Source organism: Ranitomeya imitator, chromosome 1 (assembly GCF_032444005.1).
Source record: "Ranitomeya imitator isolate aRanImi1 chromosome 1, aRanImi1.pri, whole genome shotgun sequence".
NCBI classification, from domain to species: domain Eukaryota; kingdom Metazoa; phylum Chordata; class Amphibia; order Anura; family Dendrobatidae; genus Ranitomeya; species Ranitomeya imitator.
This window is the reverse complement of record NC_091282.1, coordinates 1,038,773,803-1,038,790,253: the sequence shown is the minus strand read 5'-3', so window position 1 is coordinate 1,038,790,253 and position 16,451 is coordinate 1,038,773,803. Positions and strand designations below refer to the sequence as shown.

Here is a 16,451-nt window from a genome sequence, read left to right as displayed (position 1 = left end):
TAGGGTTAGGGGTAGGGGTAGGGTTAGGGGTAGGGTTAGGGTAGGGGTAGGGTTACGGCTAGGGTTAGGTTAGGGGTAGGGTTAGGTTAGGGTTAGGGGTAGGGTTACGGCTAGGGTTAGGTTAGGGGTAGGGTTAGGGGTAGGGTTAGGGGTAGGGTTAGGGTTAGGGGTAGGGTTAGGTTAGGGGTAGGGTTAGGTTAGGGGTAGGGCTAGGGTTAGGGGTAGGGCTAGGGTTGGGGCTAAATTTAGGGTTAGGGTTGGGGCTAAATTTAGGGTTAGGCTTCTTTCACACTTACGTCGGTACGGGGCCGTCGCAAGGCGTCGGCCCGACATACCGACGCACGTTGTGAAAATTGTGCACAACGTGGGCAGCAGCTGTAGTTTTTCAACGCATCCGCTGCCCAATCTATGTCCTGGGGAGGAGGGGGCGGAGTTACGGCCACGCATGCGCGGTCAGAAATGGCGGATGCGACGTACAAAAAAACGTTTCATTGAACGTTTTTTTGTGCCGACGCTCCGCCAAAACACAACTGATCCAGTGCACGACGGACGCGACGTGTGGCCATCCGTCACGATCCGTCGGCAATACTATGGGCAAAAAACGCATCTTGCGGGCACATTTGCAGGATCCGTTTCTTGTCCAAAACGACGGATTGCGACGGAATGCCAAACAACGCAAGTGTGAAAGTAGCCTTAGGGCTAGGGTTAGGGTTTGGGCTAAAGTTAGGGCTAGGGTTGGGGCTAAAGTTAGGGTTAGAGCTGGGATTAGGTTTAGGGTTTGGATTAGGGTTGGTATTAGGGTTAGGGTTGGCATTAGGGTTACGCTTGGGATTAGGGTTAGGTTTGGGATTAGGGTTAAGGTTAGGGTTGTGATTAGGGGTGTATTGGGATTAGGGTTAGGTTTGAGGTTAGGGTTGAGATTAGGATTAGGGGTGTGTTGGATTTAGGGTTTTGATTAGGGTTATGGTTAGGGTTGACATTAGGGTTGTTTTGGGGTAAGGGTTGTGATTATGGTTAGGGTTAGTGATTAGGATTATGGATCAGGTTGGGATTAGGGTTAGGGGTTGGAGCTAGAATTGGGGGGTTTCCACTGTTTAGGTACATCAGGGGGTCTCCAAACACGACAGCCAATTTTGCGCTCAAAAAGTCAAATGGTGCTCCCTCCCTTCTGAGCTCTGCCGTGCGCCCAAACAGTGGGTTACCCCCACATATGGGGCATCAGCGTACTCGGGATAAATTGGACAACAACTTCTGGGGTCCAATTTCTCTTGTTACCCTTGTGAAAATAAAAACTTGGGGGCTACAAAATCTTTTTTGTGAAAAAAAAAAATATTTTTTATTTTCACGACTCTGCATTCTAAACTTCTGTGAAGCACTTGGGCATTCAAAGTTCTCACCACACATCTAGATAAGTTCCTTGGGGGGTCTAGTTTCCAAAATGGGGTCACTTGTGGGGGGTTACTACAGTTTAGGTATATCAGGGGCTCTGCAATCGCAACATAATGCCCACAGACCATTCTATCAAAGTCTGCATTCCAAAAAGGCGCTCCTTCCCTTCCGAGCTCTGCCGTGCGCCCAAACAGTGGTTTACCCCCACATATGGCACATCAGCGTACTCGGGATAAATTGGACAACAACTATTGCAGTCCAATTTCTCCTGTTACCCTTGTGAAAATAAAAACTTGGGGGCTACAAAATCTTTTTTGTGAAAAAAAAAATATTTTTTATTTTCACGACTCTGCATTCTAAACTTCTGTGAAGCACTTGGGCATTCAAAGTTCTCACCACACATCTAGATAAGTTCCTTGGGGGGTCTAGTTTCCAAAATGGGGTCACTTGTGGAGGGTTTCTACTGGTTAGGTACATCAGGGGCTCTGCAAATGCAACATAATACCCGCAGACCATTCTATCAAAGTCTGCATTCCAAAACGGCGCTCCTTCCTTCCGAGCTCTGCCGTGCGCCCAAACAGTGGTTTACCCCCACATATGGGGTACCAGCATACTCAAGACAAATTGGACAACAACTTTTGGGTTCCAATTTCTCTTGTTACCCTTGTAAAAATAAAAACTTGGGGGCTACAATATCTTTTTTGTGGAAAAAAAAAATATTTTTTATTTTCACGGCTCTGCATTATAAACTTCTGTGAAGCACTTGGGCATTCAAGGTTCTCACCACACATCTAGATAAGTTCCTTAAGGGGTCTAGTTTCCAAAATGGTGTCACTTGTGGGGGGTTTCCACTGTTTAGGCACATCAGGGGCTCTCCAAACGCGACATGGCGTCCAATCTCAATTCCAGCCAATTCTACATTGAAAAAGTAAAACGGCGCTCCTTCACTTCCAAGCTCTGCGGTGCGCCCAAACAGTGGTTTACCCTCACATATGGGGTATCGACGTATTCAGGGGAAATCGCACAACAACTTTTGTGGTCTAATTTCTCCTGTTACCCTTGTGAAAATAAGAATTTGTGGGCAAAAAGATCATTTTTGTGTAAACAAAAGCGATTTTTTTATTTTCACGGCTCTACGTTATAAACTTCTGTGAAGCACTTGGGGGTTCAAAGTGCTCACCACACATCTAGATAAGTTCCTTAAGGGGTCTAGTTTCCAAAATGGTGTCACTTGTGGGGGGTTTCCACTGTTTAGGCACATCAGGGGCTCTCCAAACGCGACATGGCGTCCAATCTCAATTCCAGCCAATTCTACATTGAAAAAGTAAAACGGCGCTCCTTCACTTCCAAGCTCTGCGGTGCGCCCAAACAGTGGTTTACCCTCACATATGGGGTATCGACGTATTCAGGGGAAATCGCACAACAACTTTTGTGGTCTAATTTCTCCTGTTACCCTTGTGAAAATAAGAATTTGTGGGCAAAAAGATCATTTTTGTGTAAACAAAAGCGATTTTTTTATTTTCACGGCTCTACGTTATAAACTTCTGTGAAGCACTTGGGGGTTCAAAGTGCTCACCACACATCTAGATAAGTTCCTTAAGGGGTCTAGTTTCCAAAATGGTGTCACTTGTGGGGGGTTTCCACTGTTTAGGCACATCAGGGGCTCTCCAAACGCGACATGGCATCCAATCTCAATTCCAGCCAATTCAACATTGAAAAAGTAAAACGGCGCTCCTTCACTTCTAAGTTCTGCGGTGCGCCCTAACAGTGGTTTACCCCCACATATGGGGTATTGGAGTATTCAGGAGAAATTGCATAACAAAATTTATTGTTACATTTCTGTTTTTACACTTGTGAAAATAAAAAAAATGGTTCTGAATTAAGATGTTTGCAAAAAAAAGTTAAATGTTCATTTTTTCCTTCCACATTGTTTCAGTTCCTGTGAAGCACGTAAAGGGTTAATAAACTTCTTGAATGTGGTTTTGAGAACCTTGAGGGGTGTAGTTTTTAGAATGGTGTCACACTTCATTATTTTCTATCATATAGACCCCTCAAAATGACTTCAAATGTGATGTGGTCCCTAATAAAAAATGGTGTTGTAAAAATGAGAAATTGCTGGTCAACTTTTAACCCTTATAACTCCCTAACAAAAAAAAATTTTGTTTCCAAAATTGTGCTGATGTAAAGTAGACATGTGGGAAATGTTATTTATTAACTATTTTTCGTGACATATCTCTCTGATTTAAGGGCATAAAAATACAAAGTTTGAAAATTGCAAAATTTTAAAAATTTTCGCCATATTTCCGTTTTTTTCATAAATAATCGCAAGTAATATCGAAGAAATGTTACCACTAACATGAAGTACAATATGTCACGAAAAAACAATCTCAGAATCAGCGGGATCCGTTGAAGCGTTCCAGAGTTATAACCTCATAAAGTGACAGTGGTCAGAATTGCAAAAATTGGCTCGGTCATTAACCCCTTCATGACCCAGCCTATTTTGACCTTAAAGACCTTGCCGTTTTATGCAATTCTGACCAGTGTCCCTTTATGAGGTAATAACTCAGGAACGCTTCAACGGATCCTAGCGGTTCTGAGATTGTTTTTTCGTGACATATTGGGCTTCATGTTAGTGGTAAATTTAGGTCAATAAATTCTGCGTTTTTGTGATAAAAACGGAAATTTGGCGAAAATTTTGAAAATTTCGCAATTTTCACATTTTGAATTTTTATTCTGTTAAACCAGAGAGATATGTGACACAAAATAGTTAATAAATAACATTTCCCACATGTTTACTTTACATCAGCACAATTTTGGAAACAAAATTTTTTTTTGTTAGGAAGTTATAAGGGTTAAAATTTGACCAGCGATTTGTCATTTTTACAACGAAATTTACAAAACCATTTTTTTTAGGGACCACCTCACATTTGAAGTCAGTTTGAGGGGTCTATATGGCTGAAAATACCCAAAAGTGACACCATTCTAAAAACTGCACCCCTCAAGGTACTCAAAACCACATTCAAGAAGTTTATTAACCCTTCAGGTGCTCCACAGCAGCAGAAGCAACATGGAAGGAAAAAATGAACATTTAACTTTTTAGTCACAAAAATTATCTTTTAGCAACAATTTTTTTATTTTCCCAATGGTAAAAGGAGAAACTGAACCACGAAAGTTGTTGTCCAATTAGTCCTGAGTACGCTGATACCTTATATGTGGGGGTAAACCACTGTTTGGGCGCACGGCAGGGCTTGGAAGGGAAGGAGCGCCATTTGACTTTTTGAATCAAAAATTGGCTCCACTCTTTAGCGGACACCATGTCACGTTTGGAGAGCCCCCGTGTGCCTAAAAATTGGAGCTCCCCCACAAGTGACCCCATTTTGGAAACTAGACGCCCCAAGGAACCTATCTAGATGCATAGTGAGCCCTTTAAACCCCCAGGTGCTTCACAAATTGATCCGTAAAAATGAAAAAGTACTTTTTTTTCACAAAAAAATTCTTTTACCCTCAATTTTTTCATTTTCACATGGGCAACAGGATAAAATGGATCCTAAAATGTGTTGGGCAATTTCTCCTGAGTACACCAATACCTCACATGTGGGGGTAAACCACTGTTTGGGCACATGGTAAGGCTCGGAAGGGAAGGAGCGCCATTTGACTTTTTGAATGAAAAATTATTTCCATCGTTAGCAGACACCATGTCGCGTTTGGATAGCTCCTGTGTTCCTAAAAATTGGCGCTCCCCCACATGTGACCCCATTTTGGAAACTAGACCCCCCAAGGAACTTATTTAGATGCCTAGTGAGCACTTTAAACCATCAGGTGCTTCACAAATTGATCTGTAAAAATGAAAAAGTACTTTTTTTTCACAAAAAAATTCTTTTCGCCTCAATTTTTTCATTTTCACATGGGCAGTAGGATAAAATGGATCATATAATTTGTTGGGCAATTTCTCCCGAGTACGTAGATACCTCATATGTGGGGGTAAACCACTGTTTGGGCACTCGGCAGGGCTCGGAAGGGAAGGCGCGCCATTTGACTTTTTGAATGGAAAATTAGCTCCAATTATTAGCGGACACCATGTCGCGTTTGGAGAGCCCCTGTGTGCCTAAACATTGGAGCTCCCCCACAAGTGACCCCATTTTGGAAACTAGACCCCCCAAGGAACTTATCTAGATGCATATTGAGCACTTTAAACCCCCAGGTGCTTCACAGAAGTTTATAACGCAGAGCCATGAAAATAAAAAATAATTTTTCTTTCCTCAAAAATGATTTTTTAGCCTGGAATTTCCTATTTTGCCAAGGATAATAGGAGAAATTGGACCCCAAATATTGTTGTCCAGTTTGTCCTGAGTACGCTGATACCCCATATGTGGGGGTAAACCACTGTTTGGGCGCACGGCAGGGCTCGGAAGGGATGGCACGCCATTTTGCTTTTTAAATGGAAAATTAGCTCCAATCATTAGCGGACACCATGTCACGTTTGGAGAGCCCCTGTGTGCCTAAACATTGGAGATTCCCCAGAAATGACACCATTTTGGAAACTAGACCCCCAAAGGAACTAATCTAGATGTGTGTTGAGGACTTTGAACCCCCAAGTGCTTCACAGAAGTTTATAACGCAGAGCCATGAAAAAAAAAAAAAAAATTATTTTCTCAAAAATGATCTTTTAGCCTGCAATTTTTTATTTTCCCAAGGGTAACAGGAGAAATTTGACCCCAATATTTGTTGTCCAGTTTCTCCTGAGTACGGTGATACCCCATATGTGGGGGTAAACTACTGTTTGGGCACATGCCGGGGCTTGGAATTGAAGTAGTGACGTTTTGAAATGCAGACTTTGATGGAATGCTCTGCGGGCGTCACGTTGCGTTTGCAGAGCCCCTGATGTGCCTAAACAGTAGAAACCCCCCACAAGTGACCCCATTTTGGAAACTAGACCCCGAAAGGAACTTATCTAGATGTGTGGTGAGCACTTTGAACCCCCAAGTGCTTCATAGAAGTTTATAATGCAGAGCCGTGAAAATAATAAATACGTTTTCTTTCCTCAAAAATAATTATTTAGCCCAGAATTTTTTATTTTCCCAAGGGTTACAGGAGAAATTGGACCCCAAAAGTTGTTGTCCAGTTTCTCCTGAGTACGCTGATACCCCATGAGTGGGGGTAAACCACTGTTTGGGCACACGTCGGGGCTCAGAAGGGAAGTAGTGACTTTTGAAATGCAGACTTTGATGGAATGGTCTGCGGGTGTCACGTTGCGTTTGCAGAGCCCCTGGGGTGCCTAAACAGTAGAAACCCCCACAAGTGACCCCATTTTAGAAACTGGACCCCCCAAGGAACTTATCTAGATATGTGGTGAGCACTTTGAACCCCCAAGTGCTTCACAGACATTTACAACGCAGAGCCGGGAAAATAAAAAATCATTTTTCTTTCCTCAAAAATTATGTTTTAGCAAGCATTTTTTTAGATTCACAAGGGTAACAGGAGAAATTGGACCCCAGTAATTGTTGCGCAGTTTGTCCTGAGTATGCTGGTACCCCATATGTGGGGGTAAACCACTGTTTGGGCACACGTCAGGGCTCAGAAGTGAGGGAGCACCATTTGACTTTTTGAATACGAGATTGGCTGGAATCAATGGTGGCGCCATGTTGCGTTTGGAGACCCCTGATGTGCCTAAACAGTGGTAACCCCTCAATTCTAACTCCAACACTACCCCCCCCACACCCCTAACCCTAATCCCAACTGTAGCCATAACCCTAATCACAACCCTAACCCCAACACACCCCTAACCCTAATCCCAACTGTTGCCATAACCCTAATCACAACCCTAATTCCAACCCTAACCCTAAGGCTATGTGCCCACGTTGCGGATTCGTGTGAGATATTTCCGCACCATTTTTGAAAAATCCGCGGGTAAAAGGCACTGCGTTTTACCTGCGTATTTTCCGCGGATTTCCAGTGTTTTTTGTGCGGATTTCACCTGCGGATTCCTATTGAGGAACAGGTGTAAAACGCTGCGGAATCCGCACAAAGAATTGACATGCTGCGGAAAATACAACGCAGCGTTTCCGCGCGGTATTTTCCGCACCATGGGCACAGCGGATTTGGTTTTTCATATGTTTACATGGTACTGTAAACCTGATGGAACACTGCTGCGAATCCGCAGCGGCCAATCCGCAGCCAAATCCGCACAGTGTGCACATAGCCTAATTCTAAAGGTATGTGCACACGCTGCGGAAAACGCTGCGGATCCGCAGCAGTTTCCCATGAGTTTACAGTTCAATGTAAACCTACGGGAAACAAAAATCGCTGTACACATGCACGGAAATGCAGCGGTTTACATTCCGCAGCATGTCACTTCTTTGTGCGGATTCCGCAGCGGTTTTACAACTGCTCCAATAGAAAATCGCAGTTGTAAAACCGCAGTGAAATGCGCAGAAAAAAACGCGGTAAATCCGCAGCGGTTTAGCACTGCGGATTTATTAAATCCGCAGCGGAAAAATCCGCAGAGGACCAGAATACGTGTGCACATACCGAAACCCTAACCCTAGCCCTAACCCTAGCCCTAACCCTACCCCTAACCCTACCCCTAACCCTACCCCTAACCCTACCCCTAACCCTAACCCTACCCTTACCCCTAACCCTACCCCTAACCCTAACCCTAACCCTATTCTAACATTAGTGGAAAAAAAAAATTTCTTTATTTTTTTATTGTCCCTACCTATGGGGGTGACAAAGGGGGGGGGTCATTTATTATTTTTTTTATTTTGATCACTGAGATATAATCTATCTCAGTGATCAAAATGCACTTTGGAACGAATCTGCCGGCCGGCAGATTCGGCGGGCGCACTGCGCATGCGCCCGCCATTTTGGAAGATGGCGGCGCCCAGGGAGAAGACGGACGGGACCCCGGCTGGATCGGTAAGTATGATGGGGTGGGGGGGGACCACGGGGGGGGGGGGGGGGATCGGAGCACAGGGGGGGGGAATCGGAGTGCGGGAGGGGTGGAACGGAGCACGGGGGGGCGTGGAACGGAGCACGGGGGGGCTGGAATGGAGCACGGGGGGGGTGGAACGGAGCACCGGGGGGTGGATCGGAGTGCAGGGGGGGTGATTGGAGCACGGGGGGGTGATTGGAGCACGGGGGGAGCGGACAAGAGCACGGGGGGAGCGGAGCACTGGACGGAGGGGAGCCGGAGCAGTGTACCAGCCAGATCGGGGGGCTGGGGGGGCGATCGGTGGGGTGGGGTGTGGGCACATTAGTATTTCCAGCCATGGCCGATGATATTTCAGCATCGGCCATGGCTGGATTGTAATATTTCACCAGTTATAATAGGTGAAATATTACAAATCGCTCTGATTGGCAGTTTCACTTTCAACAGCCAATCAGAGCGATCGTAGCCACGAGGGGGTGAAGCCACCCCCCCTGGGCTAAACTACCACTCCCCCTGTCCCTGCAGATCGGGTGAAATGGGAGTTAACCCTTTCACCCGATCTGCAGGGACGCGATCTTTCCATGACGCCACATAGGCGTCATGGGTCGGATTGGCACCGACTTTCATGACACCTACGTGGCGTCATGGGTCGGGAAGGGGTTAAGTACCAAATTGGCTCTGTCACTAAGGGGTTAACACACTTCTAGGAATATGAGAGCTGCAGTGCTTGCTGAAAGCTTCCCAGAGCTGGACAACCACTTAGACACATTCACATATTCATAGGGAGAGACCTATCAATCACCTGCATTTTCTCTGAAATTCCACAGCGTTTCAGAGAATCATGTACCCGGCTTCAATTGTGTAGCCAGAGAGCGATTTCATGCTATTCCATATTGAGAAGTTCCATATTGAGAAGTTCATTTATATACCATTGATTTAAGTAACATATTTACATACACTGATCATGTCTCCAACCCTTTAAAGACTTGCATATGGATTCTTTTATATTTAGACACTTAAAGGGAATCTGTCACCTAATTTTTCGTATATAAGCTTCGGCCACCGGCATCAGGGGCTTTTCTACAGCATTCTATAATGCTGTAGGTAAGCCCCCTATGTCACATGAAAGATAAGAAAAACAAGTTAGATTTATACTCACCCAGGGGTGGTCTGGTCCGATGGGCATCACAGGTCCGGGGGCCTCCCATCTTCATACGATGACGTCCTCTTCTTGTCTTCCTGTCGCGGCTCCTGCGCAGGTGTACTTTATCTGCCCTGTTGAGGGCAGCGTAAAGTACTACAGTGCGCAGGCATCAGGAAAGGTCCCAGAAGCCCAGTGCCTGCATCCTGCAGTACTTTGTGCTGCGCTCAACAGGGCAGATAAAGTACGCCTGCGCAGGAGCCACGACAAGAAGATAAGAAGAGGACGTCATCGTATGAAGATGGGAGGCCCTGGACCGGACCGTGACACCCATAGGACCGCACCGGACCGCCCCCCCATGTGAGTATAATCTAACTTGTTTTTCTTATCTTTCAGGATACATCGGGGGCTTATCTACAGCATTATAGAATGCTATAGATAAGCCCCTGATGCTGGTGGCCACAGCTTATATATGAAAAATTAGGTGACAGATTCCCCTTAAAGTGGTTGGTTCACTATATATCTATATATATCTAGAGATATCTATAGATATAGATATATATATATCTATATATATATGTATAGATATCTATATATCTATAGATATCTATATATCTATAGATATATATCTATAGATATAGATATCTATATATATCTATAGATATAGATATATATATATATATAATATCAGAAAAGATGTAGACAGCCTCTTTAACAAAAAAAAGGAGTCTAAATACAGATTAGAAAATGCTATTTTACTAAACGAGCAGTAAATGCTTGGAGCAAAACTTCCAGCAGATGTGGTTGGAAGATCAATAAGTGAATGTAATTATGTCTGGAATAAGCATCTATCAATCACACTGTAATCGGGGGTAGGAGTATGCAGCGACTTTATTCACCATGTGGTCGTTTTTTGCCTTCAGTCTCCTGTGTTTCTCTGTGGTAGCTTACATAATAATGACTGTTGAGATTAGTGCAGTTCACACAGTGACCAGTAGGTGGTGTAATAAAAGTGGTAATAAGCTATAAATGTGTATCATTTTCCCTCACATGGTAAGTAGAGAAAGTTCTGCCCTCAGCCTGGCTTCCTCTGTGGAGTGGTGAAAATGAGGAGGAACCAGGCACTTCCTGAATGGCTGCATTCCTTCATTGCTCTTTGACCAGTGTAGCTCTCCCAGTCATAGTGTGGTAACACAGGACCCATCCCTGCACTCCTCCGCCTCTCACTATGGATGCTGCTGTGTTTTCAGCTGTCGCTCGCTGACTGATGGTGTCTGACACTACATTGCAATTAAAAACCATACAGCAAAGAGCAGGTAAGCCCTGGACTAGGTGCGCCTTGTCTGTATTCCTATGGATTGCTGACAGAGTTGTAACTTCTTCTATAATTCTATTTATTTCTGGGAAACAGATGGAAAAGGAGACATTGGCTCACCCACACCTCACCATGATCCTAAGAAGGGTATGAGTGGTTAGGCTCAGCTCTGCTACATCTCTGTACAAAAAGTAGATATGTTTCTATGTGTTATGTACATACACGGTAGTATCCTATAGTTTTGTGTTTTGATTTTATTAACTCAAAAAGGAGTGAGGAGAAATCTATTCATCTGTTCCTATTTGGATCTTATCTTTGTTTTTGCTATAAAAAAACATGAATAATCTTTACAAGGATTGCATATTGTGAAAACAGTCTATATGGAAATTCAGGGCTGCATATTGTGAACACAGCCTATATAAACATTAAGTAACTATTCAATGGCTGCATGTTGTGAACAAAGCCTATATCTTCATGTGTTAACTGTACAGGAACTGGATATTATGAACACAGCCTATATAGAAATTGAGGTTTGCATGTTGTGAACATGGTCTATATCAACATTGATTATACAATGACTGTATGTTGTGAACACAGCCTATATCAACATGAAGTGACTATACAATGGCTGTATGTTGTGAACACAGACTACATCATCATGTATTAACTGTACAGGGGCTGCATATTATGAACACAGCCTATATAGAATTTGAGGATTGCATCTTGTGAACATGTAAGCAGGCTCCTTGCATCTTCTCGCCCGACCACTTGCACCAGTGACCCCATTCCGTCACATCTCCTCCAGTCCCTTTCCCCGGCTATCACCTCTCACCTAACAAAAATATTCAACCTTTCCCTCACTTCCGGTATTTTTCCCTCCTCATTTAAGCATGCCATCATACATCCATTACTTAAAAAACCATCCCTCGATCAAAACTGTGCCGCTAATTATAGACCTGTCTCTAATCTTCCCTTCATCTCTAAACTCCTCGAACGCCTGGTCCACTCCCGTCTTACCCGCTATCTCTCAGATAACTCTCTTCTCGACCCTCTTCAATCTGGCTTCCGCTCTTTACACTCTACTGAAACTGCCCTCATTAAAGTCTCTAATGACCTACTAACAGCTAAATCTAATGGTCACTACTCCATGCTAATTCTCTTGGATCTCTCTGCAGCATTCGACACTGTGGATCATCAGCTCCTCCTCACTATGCTCCGCTCCATCGGCCTCAAGGACACCGTTCTCTCCTGGTTCTCCTCCTATCTCTCTGACCGATCCTTCACTGTATGTTTTGCTGGTTCCTCCTCCTCTCACCTTCCCCTTACTGTTGGGGTTCCTCAAGGATCAGTCCTAGGCCCCCTACTCTTCTCGTTGTATACTGCCCCTATTGGACAAACAATCAGTAGATTTGGTTTCCAGTACCATCTCTATGCTGACGACACCCAATTATACACTTCTGCTCCCGATATCACACCGACCTTTTTAGAAAACACCAGTGATTGTCTTACCGCTGTCTCTAACATCATGTCCTCCCTCTATCTGAAACTAAACCTGTCAAAAACTGAACTCCTCGTGTTCTCTCCCTCTACTAACCTACCTTTGCCTGACATTGCCATCTCCGTGTGCGGTTCCACCATTACTCCAAAGCAACATGCCCGCTGCCTTGGGGTCATCCTTGATTCTGACCTTTCATTCACCCCCTACATCCGATCACTGGCTCGCTCTTCTTACCTGCATCTCAAAAACATTTCTAGAATTCGCCCTTTTCTTAATTTCGACTCTGCAAAAACTCTGACTGTTTCACTTATTCATTCTCGTCTGGACTATTGTAACTCTCTACTAATCGGTCTCCCTCTTGCAAAACTCTCCCCGCTCCAATCTGTCCTGAATGCTGCAGCCAGGATCATATTCCTCACCAACCGTTACACCGATGCCTCTACCCTGTGCCAGTCATTACACTGGCTACCCATCCACTCCAGAATCCAGTACAAAACTACTACCCTCATCCACAAAGCACTCCATGGCTCAGCACCACCCTACATCTCCTCCCTGGTATCAGTCTACCACCCTACCCGTGCCCTCCGCTCCGCTAATGACCTCAGGTTAGCATCCTCAATAATCAGAACCTCCCACTCCCGTCTCCAAGACTTTACACGTGCTGCGCCGATTCTTTGGAATGCACTACCTAGGTTAATACGATTAATCCCCAATCCCCACAGTTTTAAGCGTGCCCTAAAAACTCATTTGTTCAGACTGGCCTACCGCCTCAATGCATTAACCTAACGATCCCTGTGTGGCCTATTTATAATAAAAAAAAAAAAAAAAAAGGTTCCTCGCATCATGTTCTCATACACTTTATGCAGTATTAGCCCTCTGTGTCTGTACTGCTACATACTTAGGCAGGTAACTGGTTCATGCAGCTTTACATGAACACCTGAGCCTTACACTATAGCTGGTCCGAATAACTAAAGCAATTGTTACCATCCACCTCTCGTGTCTCCCCTTTTCCCCATAGTTTGTAAGCTTGCGAGCAGGGCCCTCACTCCTCCTGGTATCTGTTTTGAACTGTATTTCTGTTATGCTGTAATGTCTATTGTCTGTACAAGTCCCCTCTATAATTTGTAAAGCGCTGCGGAATATGTTGGCGCTATATAAATAAAATTATTATTATTATTATTATTATTAACATGGCCTATATCAACATTGATTAACTATCCAAAAAAAGATAAAAAAATCCAGCTTCCAAAAACTTACAAATTTATTCAGGATAAAAGGCAAAGTCCAGTCCAATCCAATAAATTACATAGTAGTGAAGAGTAGCAAGCTACGCGTTTCGAACAATGGTATGTTCTTTCTCAAAGCTACTGCATACAATGACTTGGGATTGCATACATTAGTTAGGACTGCTCTGATAAGGGTATACCGTGAAGATTGGTAGAGCAGCTTAGTATACATTTTTTGCAAAAAACGTATCAACCAAATACCCTGTTTTTTACATCTTTTACTAGCACTTGCGGATTACTGCAACATTTTTTCAAACTGAGTGTTTTTGGTTTTACTATTCTCTTTTGTGTCTTCTGCATACAATGACTGTATGTTGTGAACACAGCCTATATCAACATGAAGTTACTATACAATGGCTGTATGTTGTGAACACAGACTACATCATCATGTATTAACTGTACAGGGGCTGCATATTATGAACACAGCCTATATAGAAATTGAGGATTGCATCTTGTGAACATGGCCTATATCAACATTGATCAACTATACAATGACTGTATGCTGGGAACACCGCCTATATTGACATACGTTAACTATACTAGGACTGCATATTAAGAACACAGCCTAAGTGGACATGAATTAACTATATAGAAACTGCATGTTATGAATACAGCCTATATACACATGCATTAACTATACAGATTGCATGTTGTGAACACAATCTGTAACATATTATACAAATATAATTATTTTTGCTTATAAAGCTAAATAAGTTTAAAGCTTTTCACTATATATATATATATGCTGCATCACATCTAGCAATGTAAACATATAAGGCTATGTTGCCTGGACTACTTCGAGGTGCTGTTTACTCCTAGCTGTATACTGTACATAAAACTTATGCCATGGTTATAGGAAAGGTTAATATGTTAGATCTATAAATTATAAGGGATGTGGACAGCTATACAGTACTTTTCCAGATGTTGCATAGATCTGCTTTGAACCCTCCCCACCACCCCCTACTTTCCCAGTTTTGTCTCGGATCATTGCCAGCAATGATTCATGGAATAAGTTTCTTTTTTTTTTCCCCTTTTGTGGTTTTTTTTTTTTTTCCTTTTTCATTTTCTCCTCCTCTATTTCTAAAGTTATGACTTGCGTCTGGGACTGACCTGTAGGTGAGGATACAGCTGCACTGGATTGCTTTCTCAGCAGTTTACATTGTTCCTAAATGTAGCTCTTTGTTGGTAGACCAATGGTGTTTTTGCACAGATTAGATGATGTATAAAATATTCTATGTATTGAGTTGAGCGTTATCACTGGAATATCGTGATAACACGCATGCAGTGACCATGATCTCTCTAAATCCAGTTGAATACCTTGGATGAATTGAAGACAGAACATTTGTTATTCCCAAGTGTTTAAGTAAAACACTTTGAAAAGTCACAAAATTTATCACAACCGCCGAGTTATGCACAAAGTTTGCGACTTTTGTTGTTCAGATGCCAATATGGGCGGAGCTGGGTGAGGGGCAAATTCATCAGAAGTAGCCGGATTTATTACGCCAGAAAAGCAGTCCCAAAATGATTTTGGCCCATCTTATTACTTCAGACCCCTCTATAAGACTGACATGCAAAACGCCAGTCTTAATGAATCGGGACTAGTGATGAGCGAGTGTACTCGTTACTCGGGTTTTCAGCCATTACTGATTAACAGCTGTCACTCATTTGTCAGCCACTTCCCAATGTTAGGATTAGGGTACATGGAGGAGGTAGTAGGGGGCTTCTGAACTCCTAACCTTCTATTAGTCAGAGGAGAGCGACCATAGAAAGCATCTGTAGTAGTGATAATTGAGTGTACTCGTTGCTCGGGTGATCTCCGAGTATTTGTAAGTGCTCGGAGATTTCGTTTTTGTTGCCTCAGCTGCATGATTTACAGCTGATAGACAGCTTGAATACATGTGGGGATTCCCTAGCAGCCAGGCAACCCCCACATGTACTCAGGCTGGCTAGCAGCCATAAATCATGCAGCTGAGGCAACAAAAACGAAATCTCCGAGCAGTTCAAATACTCGGAGATCACCCGAACGTGCTCGGGAAAACCCGAGCAACGAGAACACTCACTCATCACTAATCGGGACCTTATCTTTTGGACTCTTTTTGTATCTACCTTTTTAATGTGTATTAAGTACCGTACATTTCCACTGTATGTTAGTGTGTTATTCTGTACCGTCAAGGATGGCTAAAATCAAAAGTGAAACTGGTGCACACTGACTTTCCTTCCTTGTCCTTCTTTGTGTATGTGCCTTTGGATGTCCTGGATTTACTTTAGGTGTCTGGTATATTCACAATGTTATCTGACAAAGAAAATCAGAGTGTGCACACAACCCAGCTATGTAATTAGCCATATTACAATGCTGCAAGGACTTCTGAGCTACTGTATGATGCCCCATTGAGTTCTGTATGTTAGGCTACGTTCACACTAGCGTTCTGCTAGTGTGCGTCGCCTTAGCGTCGGGCGACGCACGCGTCATGCGCCCCTATGTTTAACATGGGGGACGCATGCGTTTTTGTGTGTTGCGTTTTGCAACACTTGCGTCTTTTTTGCCGCTAGCGTCGGACCAAGAAAACGCAGCAAGTTGCATTTTTCTTGCGTCCGATTTTCGGGAAAAAACGACGCACGCGTCGCAAAACGCAGCGTTTTTGCGTGCGTTTTGCCACGTTTTTGTGTGCGTCGTGCGTTGCGTCGCCGACGCAGCGGCGCGCAACGCTAGTCTGAACGTAGCCTTAGAGAGTCAATGCCTTTAGGTGAGGATACCGCTTTCATTAAGCATGCAAAAGCGCATCCTGTAATTTATTTCTTAAATTTGTTTGAAAAAACACTGTATTCCTCTGTATGAAATCTGAAGAATATGAATGGTCCTGTAGGGTCCCATGGACTAAACCTAGTTCCCTTAA

At 43.6% G+C, this 16,451-nt stretch overlaps 1 protein-coding gene across 4 annotated transcripts in view; it reads left to right on the top strand.

Annotated features, from left to right (window-relative positions):
- The window catches only part of SH3D19 (SH3 domain containing 19), a 174,082-nt gene that overhangs the window by 40,479 nt on the left and 117,152 nt on the right, over window positions 1-16,451 (top strand). The window contains exon 1 of one of the 4 annotated variants that reach the window (XM_069744061.1): window positions 10,553-10,774. The exons of 2 other annotated variants lie outside the window; for them this stretch is intronic. In XM_069744061.1, the coding sequence (XP_069600162.1) occupies window positions 10,726-10,774 (49 nt within the window). In that variant the 5' untranslated portion in view covers window positions 10,553-10,725. Of the gene's footprint in view, window positions 1-10,552; window positions 10,775-16,451 lie in introns of those variants that run through there. One more of the 4 variants, XM_069744060.1, reaches the window with a different exon arrangement.